The sequence below is a fragment of the Anolis sagrei genome, chromosome 2, assembly GCF_037176765.1.
Source record: "Anolis sagrei isolate rAnoSag1 chromosome 2, rAnoSag1.mat, whole genome shotgun sequence".
Taxonomy (NCBI): Eukaryota; Metazoa; Chordata; class Lepidosauria; order Squamata; family Dactyloidae; genus Anolis; species Anolis sagrei.
In genome coordinates, this window is record NC_090022.1 from 221,931,024 (window position 1) to 221,945,630 (window position 14,607).

Below are 14,607 nucleotides of genomic sequence, written 5' to 3' on the forward strand. Positions count from 1 at the left end.
AGAAACAAAGGGGACTGGTCAAGAAACTGTTCTGAATGTACTACTAGAAGGGATCAATACTGTTACTGCTGCAGGTTTGTGAACGTTCAAAATGGTATCCACAGTTTGAAATGGCACAGTTTGATGCATCATCTCAAAACCCAAAGGCTCCTTTTGCTCACATATGAGCATCTGGCTGCATATGAAAACACCGTTAATCATAAAAATGCACTAAAGAAACAGAGAGCAAAGGGATATACTGCATAATGAATCTAGAATTATCATGATTTTCCACAGGTCTGCCTTCTGCTGGCTAATAAAAAACACAGCTATGTATAGGTCCTGCTGGAAACCATAAAAATAATGCCCCTTTTCCACTCACCATTATGCCTAGTCTCAAAAAGAGAACTGTCCCTTGGTCTTAATTGTCACAGTGTTTGATAGGAAAGTTATTACATACAGTTTAAGCCAATTAAGGCTTGTTAGACTAGCTCTTAAATGGGGTTTTCAGGGCTACAAGAAATCAGTATAAACTATGGAGGCCCTGGTATGAGTTTGTTTCTGGTGAGCCCCCTTTGTGAAAATGTGAAAATGACCTATCTACATCTTTTGAAGAGACATTAAAGGCAAATAAGCATAGAATCCCAAGATGTACAAAGGCAAAAAGGAGAAAGCTTGAGAAATAATTTTTTCAACTGGTTATACTAATTAAACTTTGGAGAAGTGGTTCTTAGCAACATACAAGCCCAACTCTATAAATCGGACTAAGAAAAGCTTTATGGACAACACATATCAAGGTGGTCTAGAGTGAGACTGAAATACAAATTCTTATTAACAACAGTATTTGCCTCCAGGCAATGTGGCAAGAGAAAAGGGAGACAAAGTGTGGATAGACAGAGAGCTAAAGGCAACTAGTCTTCAGGACTGTCTTCAACCAATTTCATCTTCACGTAGACACAGACCTTTTTTTCACAATTTTAGCTAGGACATCTTCGTTCATGTCCTCACTTAATCCACTGACACAACAACTGATATCCTTTTAAAGCCAACCTAACCAAATGTCTCTTTTCCAACTAGTAAATATGTAAAAGCGTGCATGATTTTTACCATGGCCTTTTGCAAAAGCAGGAAAGAGTGGCTTGCCTGAAGTGACTGTCTATGCTATAGATCAATTCATGCGCTTAACCTTTCCATTTGCAGTCCGTTTTCCTGCCTGTGCCCTTACCTACCTATCAATATTCACAAGGGCTGTATGTGAAATGAACCCCCAGAGAGCTCCAAATGTCAAACGTTTTCTCTCTCATCCCCACATACACCACTGTGCTCTGCTCGCTTGTTAAGCAAAGAAGGACGAATGTGGATATGGGAAGCCAAGACAGTAAATAAAATTACAATCATGACATGAGGAAAGGCCGATCAGCAGCCATCTGGCACACAAAGAAACGCAAGGCCAGAAGACATTTTCATTCTGTTTCATAGCTTCCATTTTTGGGCAATTGGGCTTTGTTTTTAACCCAAAGAGTACTGTCTAAAATCTGGGCTCAAACATCATCTGTGAACCATATGCCTGCCCATTAGGCTTCCCAGATAGAAAAAATAAAGGCAAATTCTAAGATGCAGTACATCTATATATACAATTCATCACATCTTGCTACAGCTATTAATAAGACTTCATAGTGATCCTTTCCATCAGCCACATACCCCAAAGAAGTTCCTGGCGGGAGCTGAAATAAAAATACTAACTGAAAATCCTGGCTCATATCACTGTGCATCTCAGCAGTGCATTGCTTACGCCTATCTCCACGAAACAACTTTTTAAAAAGAGCACCAACAAAATTTATCGCTTTAAACTAAACTTGACATGCAATTCCACCAAGGTCATGTAGGTGATTGAATGCCAGCATCTTAGATGCCATATACAGTATGTGGGAGGAAAACACCACCTTTGTACAAGAGACAGGAACCATAAAAGAGAGAGGGGGCCTTCTCGGTGGTGGCCTCCCCAGAGAGATTAGGCTAGCACCCACCCTCTCCATCTTCCACAAAGAGGTAAAAATGTGGCCACTGTGCTTTGGATTAGACAATTCCTCAGACAATTTTAGCACCAGCAATGACCCAAAATTTTGGTCCTGCACTTTACTACTGCTCATTATCCAAAGACATAATGCTCTACTTTATATTGCCCTCTATCCCTAATATCGGTAATTGACTTGCGCACTATATCCATCAGGCCTATCCTTACAATTGATTTGCACCAGTCCACCAGTCCTTAAATAATATATAGTTTTGGACATAATATATGTCCAAAACTATATATTATTTAAGGCTGTAGGTTCAATGGTTGTTTTTATATTTTCTTATAATGATGATGTGTTTTTTTGTTTTATGCAATTGTTTATCTATTTTAATGTGTTTATTTTAACTATGTTGACTGCACTTGTCCCCATGGAAGCCGCCCCGAGTCCCTTCAGGGAGATGGAGGTGGGGTACAAAATTAAAGTTGTTATTCTTATAATAAAATATTATCAAAAAGTTGGAGGTGCTGAACAGGCTGTGCTCTGACACCCTGAGATGCAGAGCTAACCTTAAGAAATGGGGCTACAAAGTGGAGTCCACGACATGCGAGTGTGGAGAAGAACAAACCAGAGATCACCTACTACAATGCAGTGTGAGCCCTGCCACATGCACAATGGAAGACCTTCTCTCAGCGATACCAGGGGCACTCCAAATGGCCGGCTTCTGGTCAAAGGACATATAGCATATTGCCAAGTTTTTTAAACTTTGTATTTTTAAATGCATTTTAACTATAACCTTAACTTGCTTCTGACGTGATAAATAAATAAATGTGTTATAGCAAACTGTTGAAAAAAAATCTGTCCCACATGGCTGTTATTTTCAGAAGAGAAAACCCATGATTGAGAAGAAAGAAAACTGGTAGATGAGACAGCCTGATACAGCCTTAATTTAGAGGACAAACCCACTCTTGCCACCATCCTCTGAATTCATGCCTCAATTTTGGAAAGTGGATATTGTTTATCACTTCCATTTCAGCCGACTTCATCAAGGAAGGCAGAAACTGAAACAGTTGATGCTATTTATAAACATATATTTTCAATCATTTTATTGCATCTCCTACATCCTCCTGGGATTCAGATTCTCCTTGACATCAGTGCTGTTCTGTTCAACAGTTTTTGTTCATTTACTATTTTCTTTGTATGAGTGTGTGTATCAAAAAGACTGTGAAAGGATTATTTGTGCTTCTAGCAAGTCCTCTTCTTCAAACTGCATATACTCCATTTTTTTTAAAAAAAAGAAATCTGCTAACACATATTTTCTCTCATTAATAAAAATCCAATTATTTTGTTTATCGATACTTGAAAAGCAGTTTTCAGGTGAAGTTTCTCTTTTTTGCAAAATGGATATTTTTACCACACTCTTTTGTAAAACTGTACTGTCTTTTCAAAATATCTGTGTGGAAAACGTGTTTTTTTTTGTTTGTTTGTTTTGTGCCGGCACCCAGCATGATTTACACCTTTAATCACTGAACGATCTTTTAAGGCTATAATTATTTATTAAAACATTCTCACTCTGTGTCTCCACATGAATGCTCAGAGGAGACTACATAAATATTTTTTTAAATCCACCGGTAAGTTATAGAATACACATACGCAGACAATCAAACGGAAACTTCCGAAGTCCCAGCAGCAATTTAAAATACACACACATGTGGACGATATAATCACACACACATATAGCTGCTGGGACTCTTAAGGAGGACTTTTGAAGACGTGTTCAAGAAAAGATCTAAGCAAACAAAATAGCTTTTATTTAATGCCTTAATGGCTAATGCGACAGCAACAGAAAAATCTGCTTGGTGAGATCATTCCAAAAACTGAGTATTACCACTTGAAAGACCAGACTTTTAACTACCATATATTGATAAAGGTAGGGTAAAGGTTTTCCCCTGGCATTAAGTCCAGACGTGTATGACTCTGAGAGTTGGTGCTCATCTCCATTTCTAAGCTGAAGAGCCAGCATTGTCCGTAGACACCTCCAAGGTCATGTGGCCGGCATGACTGCAAGGAGCGCCCTTACCCTCCCGCTGGAGAGGTACCTATTGATCTACACACATTTGCATGTTTTTGAACTGCTAGGTTGACAGAAGCTGGGGTTGACAGCGGAAGCTCACGCCGCTCATAGAATCATAGAGTTGGAAAAGACCTCATGGGCCATCCAGTCCAACTCCCTGCCAAGAAGTAGGAATATTGCATTCAAAGCACCCCTGACAGATGGCCATCCAGACTCTGTTTAAAAGCTTCCAAAGAAGGAGCCTCCACCACACTCCGGGGCAGAGAGTTCCACTGCTGAACGGCTCTCACAGTCAGGAAGTTCTTCCTCATGTTCAGATGGAATCTTCTTTCTTGTAGTTTGAAGCCATTGTTCCACATCCTAGTCTCCAGGGAAGCAGAAAACAAGCTTGCTCCCCGGATTCAAATAAGCAACCTTTCAGTCAACAAGTTTAGAAGCTCAGTGGTTTAACCCACTGTGCCACCGGGAGCTTCCCAACGATCATATATATGTACAAGTCAACAGGCTTGGAGGGTAAGTTGAGGCTTGAGAGGAGAAAGGGACCCAGTTCTCTCTGTCATTTTTCCACCCAGGCATTCAAAATGGCCAGAAGCAGAACTGTGGTGGAAAAAGTAGAGAGGTGGTGATGATTTTTTTTGATAAAAGTTAAATACTGTAGTAAATTTATTGACTTGTGGATAAGTTTTTGGGGTCAATTTTTAAACTAAAATTCCTAGACTTATACTTGAGTACAAATAGTAATTTCTGTTTAGTATCTGCAGGCTAAGTCTTGTGGTGCAGTGTCTCCCCATATTTGAACAGCAAATAGGTAGATGAATACAATACTGCTTCTATTTTCTTATTCTCTCCCTTCAAATCTGTACATTTCTGTATTTTTAAAAATATTTCATGCCTCTTAGTCTATCTTGTATCATTTTATTTGTTGTGTTACAGCAGCCAACTCCTCAAATTCATTATGGTCCTGTTAACTGATGTAAGGGCACACTGCCCAGGTGACCTTCTTCTTCCTTGTCTCCCATAATTCGCAGGAGATAAAGAAGGGAAAGTATATTTTAAAAAAATAGATTTAGACCTCATATGGAATAATACTGTGTCCCGTTTTGGACACCACAATACAAGAAGGATACTGACAAGCTAAAATGTGTCCAGAACAGGGTGACCAAAGTGATCAAAGATCTAGAAACCAAGCCCTATGAGGAGCAGCTTAGGGAGTTGGGCATGTTTGCTTTGATAAGGGGACAAGACAGCCATGTTTAAATATTTGAAACAATGTCACATTAAAGATGGAGCTGATTTGGTTTTTAGTGCTCTGGGATTAAGAAACAGAATAGTGCAGTCGAAATGGCAGAAAAGCACACATGAAATTAGGAAGAACTTCTTGACAGTAAGGACAGTTCAACAGTGCAATACACTCCTTCAGAGTATAGTGAAGTCTCCTTCTCTTGAGTTTTTAAAAGAGAAGCTGGATAGCCACCTGTTGAGAGTTCTTGGATTGTGTATTTCTGCCCGGCAAGAGTTGGAATGGATGGCCCTTAGGGTATCTTCCAGTTCCTATGAGTCTATGATTCTAGATTTAGTGATGATATTACAGAATGATAAAAACCAAGATAAGGGAAAACATGAAAGACAGACACAGTTAGGAAAAAACGAACTTCTAGACCACATAGAGTAAAAGAGCAAGCAATTAAATTCAGTTCCATCTGAATCCATTGGGAAAACAGAATCTACAAAATTATTCCAGAGACCTTATGACTCATGCCTCTGGACTGAGCACAACAGGAGATAACTTACATTATTTTTCACCCTTTCTTTTGACATGACGTTAGAAGATGCTCAATACTAACAAGATCATCTCGATTCAAGAAAAGACACAATGGATACATTAGTCCTCTAACTCAGATAGGCAATCTGGAGGGACCCCATGGAGATGGCAGCAAACACCACAGAGTAATCAGAAAAACCAATAGAATCTGGTTTTCCCCCAGCAAAGATAATAGGCCTAACTGCTAAATGACCAACAAAGAAAGCTAAGACTACTGTTGCAATGATTTACTATACTGTCTCATTTCACACCAAAACAGCTACCCTTAGCAACCACCATATTCAATATAACACAATCTAGCTTTCAAGCTGTAGCCCATATATCACCACAATATACAGTTTAGAAGTAGACATGCAAAACGTCCATTAAGTTTGCATTTCAGAGTGACAATCTATGGGTTGGAAATAATCTTTTAGGCAAAAGAACAATGACATCTGAAAGATTTTGCAGAAAAAGCAGGGCTCTGAATTGGAGACATCGTGGTGTCTCTATAGCAACATGAGAGAAGCACAGTTCTCTGAGGAAAAGTAATCAGTAGGAATTAGGAGAGAAGGAACAGTGGAATAGCAAACTGTGATAAAATTGAGAAATATAAGCCCAATCACAGAATAATGGCTGTTGATTTAATAAGACTGGAACAGGGCATTCCACTGTATAGGAATTGTAAGCAAATAAGCTACAATACAGTACGATGGGCAAAAAGACACACACAGAGCTGGAAATGTACTTCCAGCTTCAAGCATCACCTCTCTAACAAACTAGATCAGGCATATGCAAACTTCAGCCCTCAAGGTGTTTTGGACTTCAAATCCCACAATTCCCAACAATTTGTGCAGCCTGAGGATGTAGAAAGGATCCTTGGAGAAATGAGAACTACCACGTGTATTCTAGATCCTTGCCCATTGTGGCTGATCAAACAGGCCAGAGGGAGACTGGCAGAGTGGGTGAAGAGCGTAGTCAATGCCTCCTTGGAAAACAAGACAAAGTTCCAACTTGCCTAAAGGAGGCAGTTGTAGGCCTATATTTATAAAGTCATCCATGAACCCCACTGTAATGGACAACTATCGGCCCATGTCCAACCTTCCATTTCTGAGCAAGATTCTGGAGTGTGTGGTGGCCTCCCAACTCCAGGTTTTCTGGATGAAACAGATTATCTAGATCAGTGGTTCTCAACCTGTGGGTCCCCAGGTGTTTGGCCTGCAACTCCCAAAAATCCCAGCCAGTTTACCAGCTATTAGGATTTCTGAGAGTTAAAGACCAAAACATTTGGGGACCCACAGGTTGATAACCAATGATCTAGAGCCATTTCAATCTGGTTTTAGGCCTGGCTATGGAACAGAGACAGCTTTGGTCGCTTTGCTGGATGGCCTATGAAGAGAGCTAGATTGGGGGGGGGGGGGGTGTCCTTGTTGATTTTCCTGGATCTCTCAGTGGCTTTTGATACCACTGACCATGGTACCCTTCTGGGTTATCTTACCAGGATGGGATTGGGAGGAACTGCCTTACAGTGGCTCTGGTCCTTCCTGGAGATCCTTCCCATAAGGTGGTGCTGGGGGGCACTCCTGTTCAAACCCCCAGCTGTTGACCAGTGGGGTTCCTCAGGGTTCCATTTTGTCCCCCATGCTGTTTAACATATACATGAAACCACTGGGAAAGGTCATCCGGAGTTTTGGAGTATGGTGCCACCTATATGTGGATGACACCCAGCTCTACTACTCCTTTCCAACTAATGCCAAAGAAGCTGTTCATTGTCATCAGTAATGGTCAGGACATGGGCCAACAAATTGAAACTTAATCCTGAGACAACAGAGGTACTCCTGGTCAGTTGGAAAGCAGACCAGGAAATAGGGACTCAGCCTGTGCTGGATGGGTTGCACTCCCCCTGAAGGTTTGCAGTTTGGGGGCCCAGGTACTGGTGGCAGGCAGGAGGCCCTTTGCACAATTAAAACTTGTGCGCCAACTGTGCCCATTCCTTGGGAAGCCCGATCTGGTCATACCGGTACACGCTTTAGTTACATCCCATCTGGTACATGCACTCTACATGGGGCTGCCTCTGAAGACTGCTTGGAAACTTCAGCTGGTCCAAAGAGCTGCAGTCAGGTTGCTCACTGGGGCTGGCTACACGGAGCGGACAACCTCCTGTGTCAGCAGCTCCGCTGGCTGCCAATCTGTTCCTGGGCACAATTCAAGGTAGTGATTATGATCTTTAAAGCCCTAGACGGTTCAGATACAGGCTATTTTGCCAACTGCATCCCTTTGTACAAACCTGTCTGAGAACTGAGATGTTCAAGAGAGGCCCTTCTCTCGGTGTCACCTCCATCTCAAGCTCAGTTGGTGGGAACAAGAAAGCAGGCCTTCCTTCTCAGTGGCTGCCCTGAGACTCTAGAACTCCCTGCCCAGGGAAGCCTGGATGGCCCCCTCTCTGCTGTCCTTCTGGTGGCAGACCAAAACCTTTTTTTTTCCAGATAGGCTTTTAAAGTTGAAGGTGTTTAATATCAATGAAGGGGGTGCTGTGGTTTTTAACTTTGAATGTGTTTAATGGATTTTTAACTGGGAATTTTAAAATACTGGTTATATTTAATCCTGTTTTAATGTTCATATACTTGTATATTTTTAAATTATTATGCTGATGCTTTTATGTTAAGTTGCTTTGAGTCTCCTTCGGGAGTTATAGCAGGGTATAAATAAACAGAATAACAACAACTGGTAGGAGTTATGAAGTTGAAATGCAAAACAAATGGAAAGCCAAAGTTTGCCCATGCCTGAACTAGATCATCCCTCTTTGCTGGTGCATGTAAACCTAGGATGTATTAAATTGAATGCATTTTCAATACCTTTATGATACTCTGGCATGTAGAGAGTGGTAAGCCAACCAAACTGGTCCCATTGATTGACATGATCTGGTCTCCTATGTTCAGCTTTCCAGATTTCTCGGCAGGTCCTCCGTGCATCATATTGGCAATGATAACTGTCGGCAAGATGGATCCCCATCCAGACTCTACAATCACTACACCCAGAATTTCCCCCTTTTGCTTCTCAATGAAAACCTGAATTGAGAGAAACAAAAAAATATGGGAACGGAAGTCATTTTTATTTATGAAATGCAGGATACGGAAACTGCTGCTTTCCCTACCACAATATTTTTGCCTCTTTCTCCTGTAATAATGAAGACATTTGAAAAGATATTTGATTGAAAAAGAGAGTACACAATTATTATGTGTACAATAATGGAGTGGAATAAAGTAAGGAAACACGGGGGCATTATTACTGTGCATTGAAATGCCCCCAAACTGCAATTTTTGTAAGATTATTTCTCTTAAATGTAGAATTTAGCATTTTACCTAAGAAACCAGCTGTAAATATATGGTTTTATTTTTTAAAAATTCACAAACTTTCTTGAAAACCTTGTTATATCAATAGAAATGAAGCTGCTGATTGCATTTACAGTTTATGTTCTTAAGTCGCACTGCATTCATGTGTAGCATGCCAAATATTTGAAAGCTGTTTCTTTAACACAGTACATAGCATATGGTAATCAATTCAGTGACCATACCTTTAGTCTGATCAGTCCCTTCTTTTTTTAAAAAAAATGGAAGGGAGGAAAAAATATTGCTTTTGGTAACTCTAGATCAGACATGGGCAAATTTCACCCCTCCAAGTGTTTTAGACCTCAACTCCCACAATTCCTAACAGGCTGTTAGGAATTGTAAGAGTTGATGTCTAAAACACCTGGAGGGCCAAAGTTTGCTCATGCCTGTCCTAGAGGCTCAACATTCTGTTTGTTTGTATGGAAACAATTCATGAGTAATGCTATTGGCTGCATGATTGTTTCTAGCACCAGGTTGCTTGGGGAAGATGTCAGGCAAGTCAACAATATTGTGTTTAAAATGGGGACATACGTCTTTGCAGTTTTCGGACTTGGAGAAGTGGATCAGGTCATCATTGTACATGTCCTGGGTGTTCAGCAGGTCGCTGTATTCCTTCTGGCTCAGATCTTCTGGATTTATCCCGTTGGCCCTCAGGAATTCCTGGTAGGCTACACTGAAAGCCTGCCCTATGGACTGTGCAATTAGCTGGGCCTATAGAGGTTGCCAAACATGGAAGGAAAGAGGAACAAATTCAGATGCACCAAATTAGTTAAGTGGAAGCCCGAAAGGGCTGCATCATGTCCTTCAGTGGGCAAGTCCTTCTGAAACCAGTCATCCGTGGAGGATGGAGGTACAACCACAGAATGGTACAGCATGGCTGTCGTATGATGAAGTGATTCATTTCAACAAAGGTTGCTGAGTCCCACAATGCACTAAAAGCCACCAAGGGAAGAGATCTCAGAAATGTTATAGATCCCAAATAGATCTCTTTTGCTGAGGCTTTAGTTCTACACCAGGATCTGCATAACTTCCACAAAAAGGGAGCATTTTTCAGTAACCCCTTCTGGTCATTCTATGTCGAGGAGAGGCTTTTTTCAATTAGACCAGGCATGGGCAAACTTTGGCCCTCCAGGAGTTTTGGACTTCAATTCTCACAATTGCTAACAGCCAGTAGGCTGTTAGGAATTATGGGAGTTGAAGTCCAAAACACCTGGAAGGCTGAAGTTTGCCCATGCCTAAACTAGATTGGTTTATTTAGTTCATAGCAAGATGAAGCCCCCAGTGGCTCCATGGGTTAAACCTGTTCTCAACCTGTGGGTCCCCATATGTTTTGGCCTTCAACTCCCAGAAATCCTAACAGCTGGTAAACTGGCTGGGATTTCTGGGAGTTGTAGGTTAAAATACCTGGGGACCCACAGGTTGAGAACAACTGGCATAAACTCTTGTGCCGGCAGGACTGCTGACTGACAGGTTGGCGATTCGAATCCGGTGAGAGGGGTGAGTTCCTGTCTCAGCTCTAGCTTCCCATATGGGGACATGAGAGAAATCTCCCACAGGATGGAAAATATCAAAACATCAGGGCATCCCCTGGCAACGTCCTTGCATACGGTCAATACTCTCACACCAGAAACAACTTGCAGTTTCTCAAGTTGCTCCTGACACAGGAAAAAACAATCCAGCAAAATCAACAAATTTCCATAACCCATGTTGACCTTTCACCTTGGATGATTTGGCCTAGAGCTTTCCAAACATTTCATGTTGGCGACACACTTTTTAGAAATGCATTATTTCACGACACAGTACTTTAAGTTTTACTAGCAAGCCGGAGGTGAAGCCAAACCTTATAAGAGATATGGAAACATAAACTGTAATAACGACACAATATATCTCAAGAAAAGATATGATTTATAAGATAATAACATATATTCTCAAGTTTTTAAAATTATTTTTCATTACATTTGCGTGACACATATTCACTGTAACGACACACTAAGGTGTTGCAACATACAGTTTGGAAAGCTCCAATCTAAGCTCACTCAACAAAACTTGACTCTAAAACATGAGGCAAAACAGCATCCAATGAGGTATTTCAACACTTTCTATCTAATTGTTTCTTCATGTGTATACCCATGACTGAGTTGTCAACTTGCTTCTCTTGTCTCTGCTAGTTGGAATATATGAAATATAGGGTACCACAAATCATGAGAGGTTTAGACTCACCACTCTACCTAACCAAAGGATTGTTGCCTCTCATATTGGGCTCAGTGTAAGTTAGTCCACTTTTAAAACTTCACAGCTTAGCAGCTGCATCAAATATTCCTGCTTTTAGGACAACTCTATGCTCAATTTGAATGCAGAAACAATAAAACATCCTTACATCCTCAGATTCAAAGACATGGCAGATCATTTTGTACTGCCTCTTCCCATCCTGAGAGGGATGAGATGCCTCCACGTTATCTTGGGAATTAGATCTTGGCATTCGCCTGCGAGCCATCAATACGACTATATTCCCAATGTCTGCAATGTAGGAAATGGTCCTCAGAGGGTGGTCCATCATAGTTTCCTAGAGAAGACAAACCCTCCCGTTAACATTCATTGCCATTGATACCCAACAATTTAAGAACATTAGCATTCAGTACACACAAAGACTTACGTTTTCCAAATTAAAGGGAATTTTCATCACCTCCTACAAAAGCAAAGAAGAGTAGAAGTTCCCACCTGCCACACTGTGAATTCTGGCAGTACGAGATCATGGTTACTGGTCTCTTTGCAGAGCATCGGAGTATATTAGTTTGTCAACCAAATACATCTGAAATATGTTTCTAACTATATTAACTTTGTTATTACTTTCCAATAAGGAAGCACATGCATATTTAAAATGAAAGAACTAAAAGTTGTGAACAAATTTAGCAGTTTATTTCTCCTTAACCCAGCATTTGTTAGCATTATTCATCCTTGCTTTTCAGTAACAAGCAATTAAAAAATAAGTTAGTCTTAAAACTGTAAAAAAAGGTTTTTGATGTGGATAAGAGGAAGATAAAAAAGTAAACCAATACTGATGGTGTCATTTGGGAATAGTTAGACAAATCATCTGGAAAAGGTTACCTTATACGAGCAAGATACAAATGTAAATAAACAGGTTTGGGTTAAGTCACTTATATAATGGCATCATTCAATTCCAGTAAAGGGGTTGATATTATTTACACAAATGCAGATACAGACTCAAACTGACCTGAGTGTCAGCATTCAGCACTTTTATCCTTTGTGTTGAGATGAAAAGGTCGACTTCTGTCATGGGTTGAGATTCACCTTCAGGGGCCTGCAATTAAAGTCAGTTGTAATTAATGTTGTGGGGGGTGGGGGTAAGAGAAGCTTTAAGTTACACAGGGGTGTTAGGTCACAAATTTTAAAAAGCATTAAGACGCAGTCGCCAGGTGAGCAATGCAAAATGTATTATTAGATTTCAGAAGTTATGATAAGCAGCAAGGTATGGAAGCCATACACGGGACTGAAATGGGAATTAGCACCATGAGGATCACACAAAACAGTGAAACCCATTCCTTGTCCATTATACCTGTTCATGAAAAATATTTTTCCCCAGTATGAAAGTGAAGCTTTTTTTACTTCTCAGCAAGAAGGACTGTGTATCCAGGCTACCAGACCATGAAAGCTGTATGTTGCCCATCTCTTCTTTCAAGGTGGAATGGGCAACATACAACCTGCACGGCTGACTATTTTAATCATCTCCAGATTCCACTCATTTGGATGCTTTTCCTCAACGAGAACCTCAAGAAGGCTCCCCAGAACAATAGTTTTCTTTTAAAGGAAAGCACGGGGGCTTGATGTGGGACGTGGAAATGACTGATATGGAAAAGTACATTTTTAAGGAAGTGGAGCCTACAGTAGGACAGAGGAACAAAATTCACTTCCCTGGTTAGCAGAGTAACAGAAAGACTAGATAAATTTCAAAGGGCGTCCTTGCTACTCTGGGAAGAAGAAAATAAAATATACATATGTGTCGACCATTCATTCCCCAAGGAGAAGGATTGTCATACAAAGGAAGTCCCATCACTGCATCTGTGAAAACCCATCCTTTTCACCCATGTCCTCTGAAAAGCACTCCTTTGCATTAACTTATTTCAGTATGAACAATTTAAGGATAGATTTTGGTGGGATGGTTCAGACAAAGGACAGCAAAACCGACATACCAGCCCTTCCCTCCACACCTGAAAACAGTTCAATCATTGGAAAGAAATAAGACAATAATGCAATTCTGGATTGAAGGTCACTATTGTCAGACGACAGAAGTACAACAGCATTTAATCCAGTGGTTCTGAACCTGTGGGTCCCCAGATGTTTTGGCCTCCAACTCCTAGAAATTCTAACAGTTGGTTAGGATTTCTGAGATTTCTGAGAATTGTAGGCCAAAACACCTGGGGACCCACAGGTTCAGAACCACTGATTTAATCTGATATTCAACATCTATAATGGGCCTACAAAACCTGTGGCCTTCCAGATGTTTGGGATTCCAACTCTCAGAAGCCCCAGCCAGTTTGTCCAGTAGTCAGGAATTCTGGGAACTGAAGTCCAAAACACCTGTAGGGCAGCAAGTTGTACAGACCTGATCTATAAGCCCATTTTGTCCAAAACCCTTTGAAATGAAGCACCTCAAATTCAGGTTAAATCCCAGATATCTATGCAGTTAGCACCTTAGGCTTCAATTTTGTTCATACAATTACACTTTTTTTGCATCCAGCAATCTGAAACCTTCATAGATCAAATGAAACAACATCTTAACCAAAAAAATAGAGAAAATAAATTGACTTTGTAAAATATACCATATGACAAAAAGCCTTACCCATTAGCTCTATATTTGAAAGATACTTCTAGGAACATCTTGCTAATTATTTTTGGTTGAATCTAATAATTATCCTGCTATCATTCTAACATGGAATGGCTAATGATATGTAACAAAGAAGAGCAAACTGGTTATCTGAAGTGTCAATTTATATGACGGTTCAAACAAATTTGAAGAAAAAGCTTGCTGGATACAGAAAAGTTTTCAAAAAATGTGAAAAGCAAAAGTAAGAAATGAGGGAAAAAACATAAAAGAAAAACAACAAAAACAGGCAAAACATCAAGCTGATGAGGTTGTACTGCACCTTCTTTCTGCTTTTGGCTAATTTCTGGGCCATCTGCTTAGCATGTAACAAACAGAGACAGGAGAATAGTTAGAGAAGAACTTGCAGAGACTCCAAATCAAGCAGGGATACTATGTCATCCGAGACTGTGACTGTCACCTAGTCAAATTTTAGCTCTTTTTACAAGGCCACACATTAGATTATGCTT

The 14,607-nt window shown here is 40.4% G+C and overlaps 1 protein-coding gene across 8 annotated transcripts in view; it reads right to left on the reverse strand.

Annotated features, from left to right (window-relative positions):
* The window catches only part of APBA1 (amyloid beta precursor protein binding family A member 1), a 123,161-nt gene that overhangs the window by 12,576 nt on the left and 95,978 nt on the right, over positions 1-14,607 (reverse strand). For 3 of the 8 annotated variants that reach the window (XM_060762225.2, XM_060762220.2, XM_060762221.2), the window contains 6 exons: positions 14,421-14,453; positions 12,491-12,577; positions 11,912-11,944; positions 11,636-11,821; positions 9,790-9,969; positions 8,725-8,937 (listed from right to left, as the gene is read on the reverse strand). In XM_060762225.2, coding sequence (XP_060618208.2) covers positions 8,725-8,937; positions 9,790-9,969; positions 11,636-11,821; positions 11,912-11,944; positions 12,491-12,577; positions 14,421-14,453 — 732 coding nt within the window. The remainder of the gene's footprint in view (positions 1-8,724; positions 8,938-9,789; positions 9,970-11,635; positions 11,822-11,911; positions 11,945-12,490; positions 12,578-14,420; positions 14,454-14,607) is intronic. The other 5 variants (XM_060762227.2, XM_060762223.2, XM_060762228.2 and 2 more) reach the window with 3 other exon arrangements.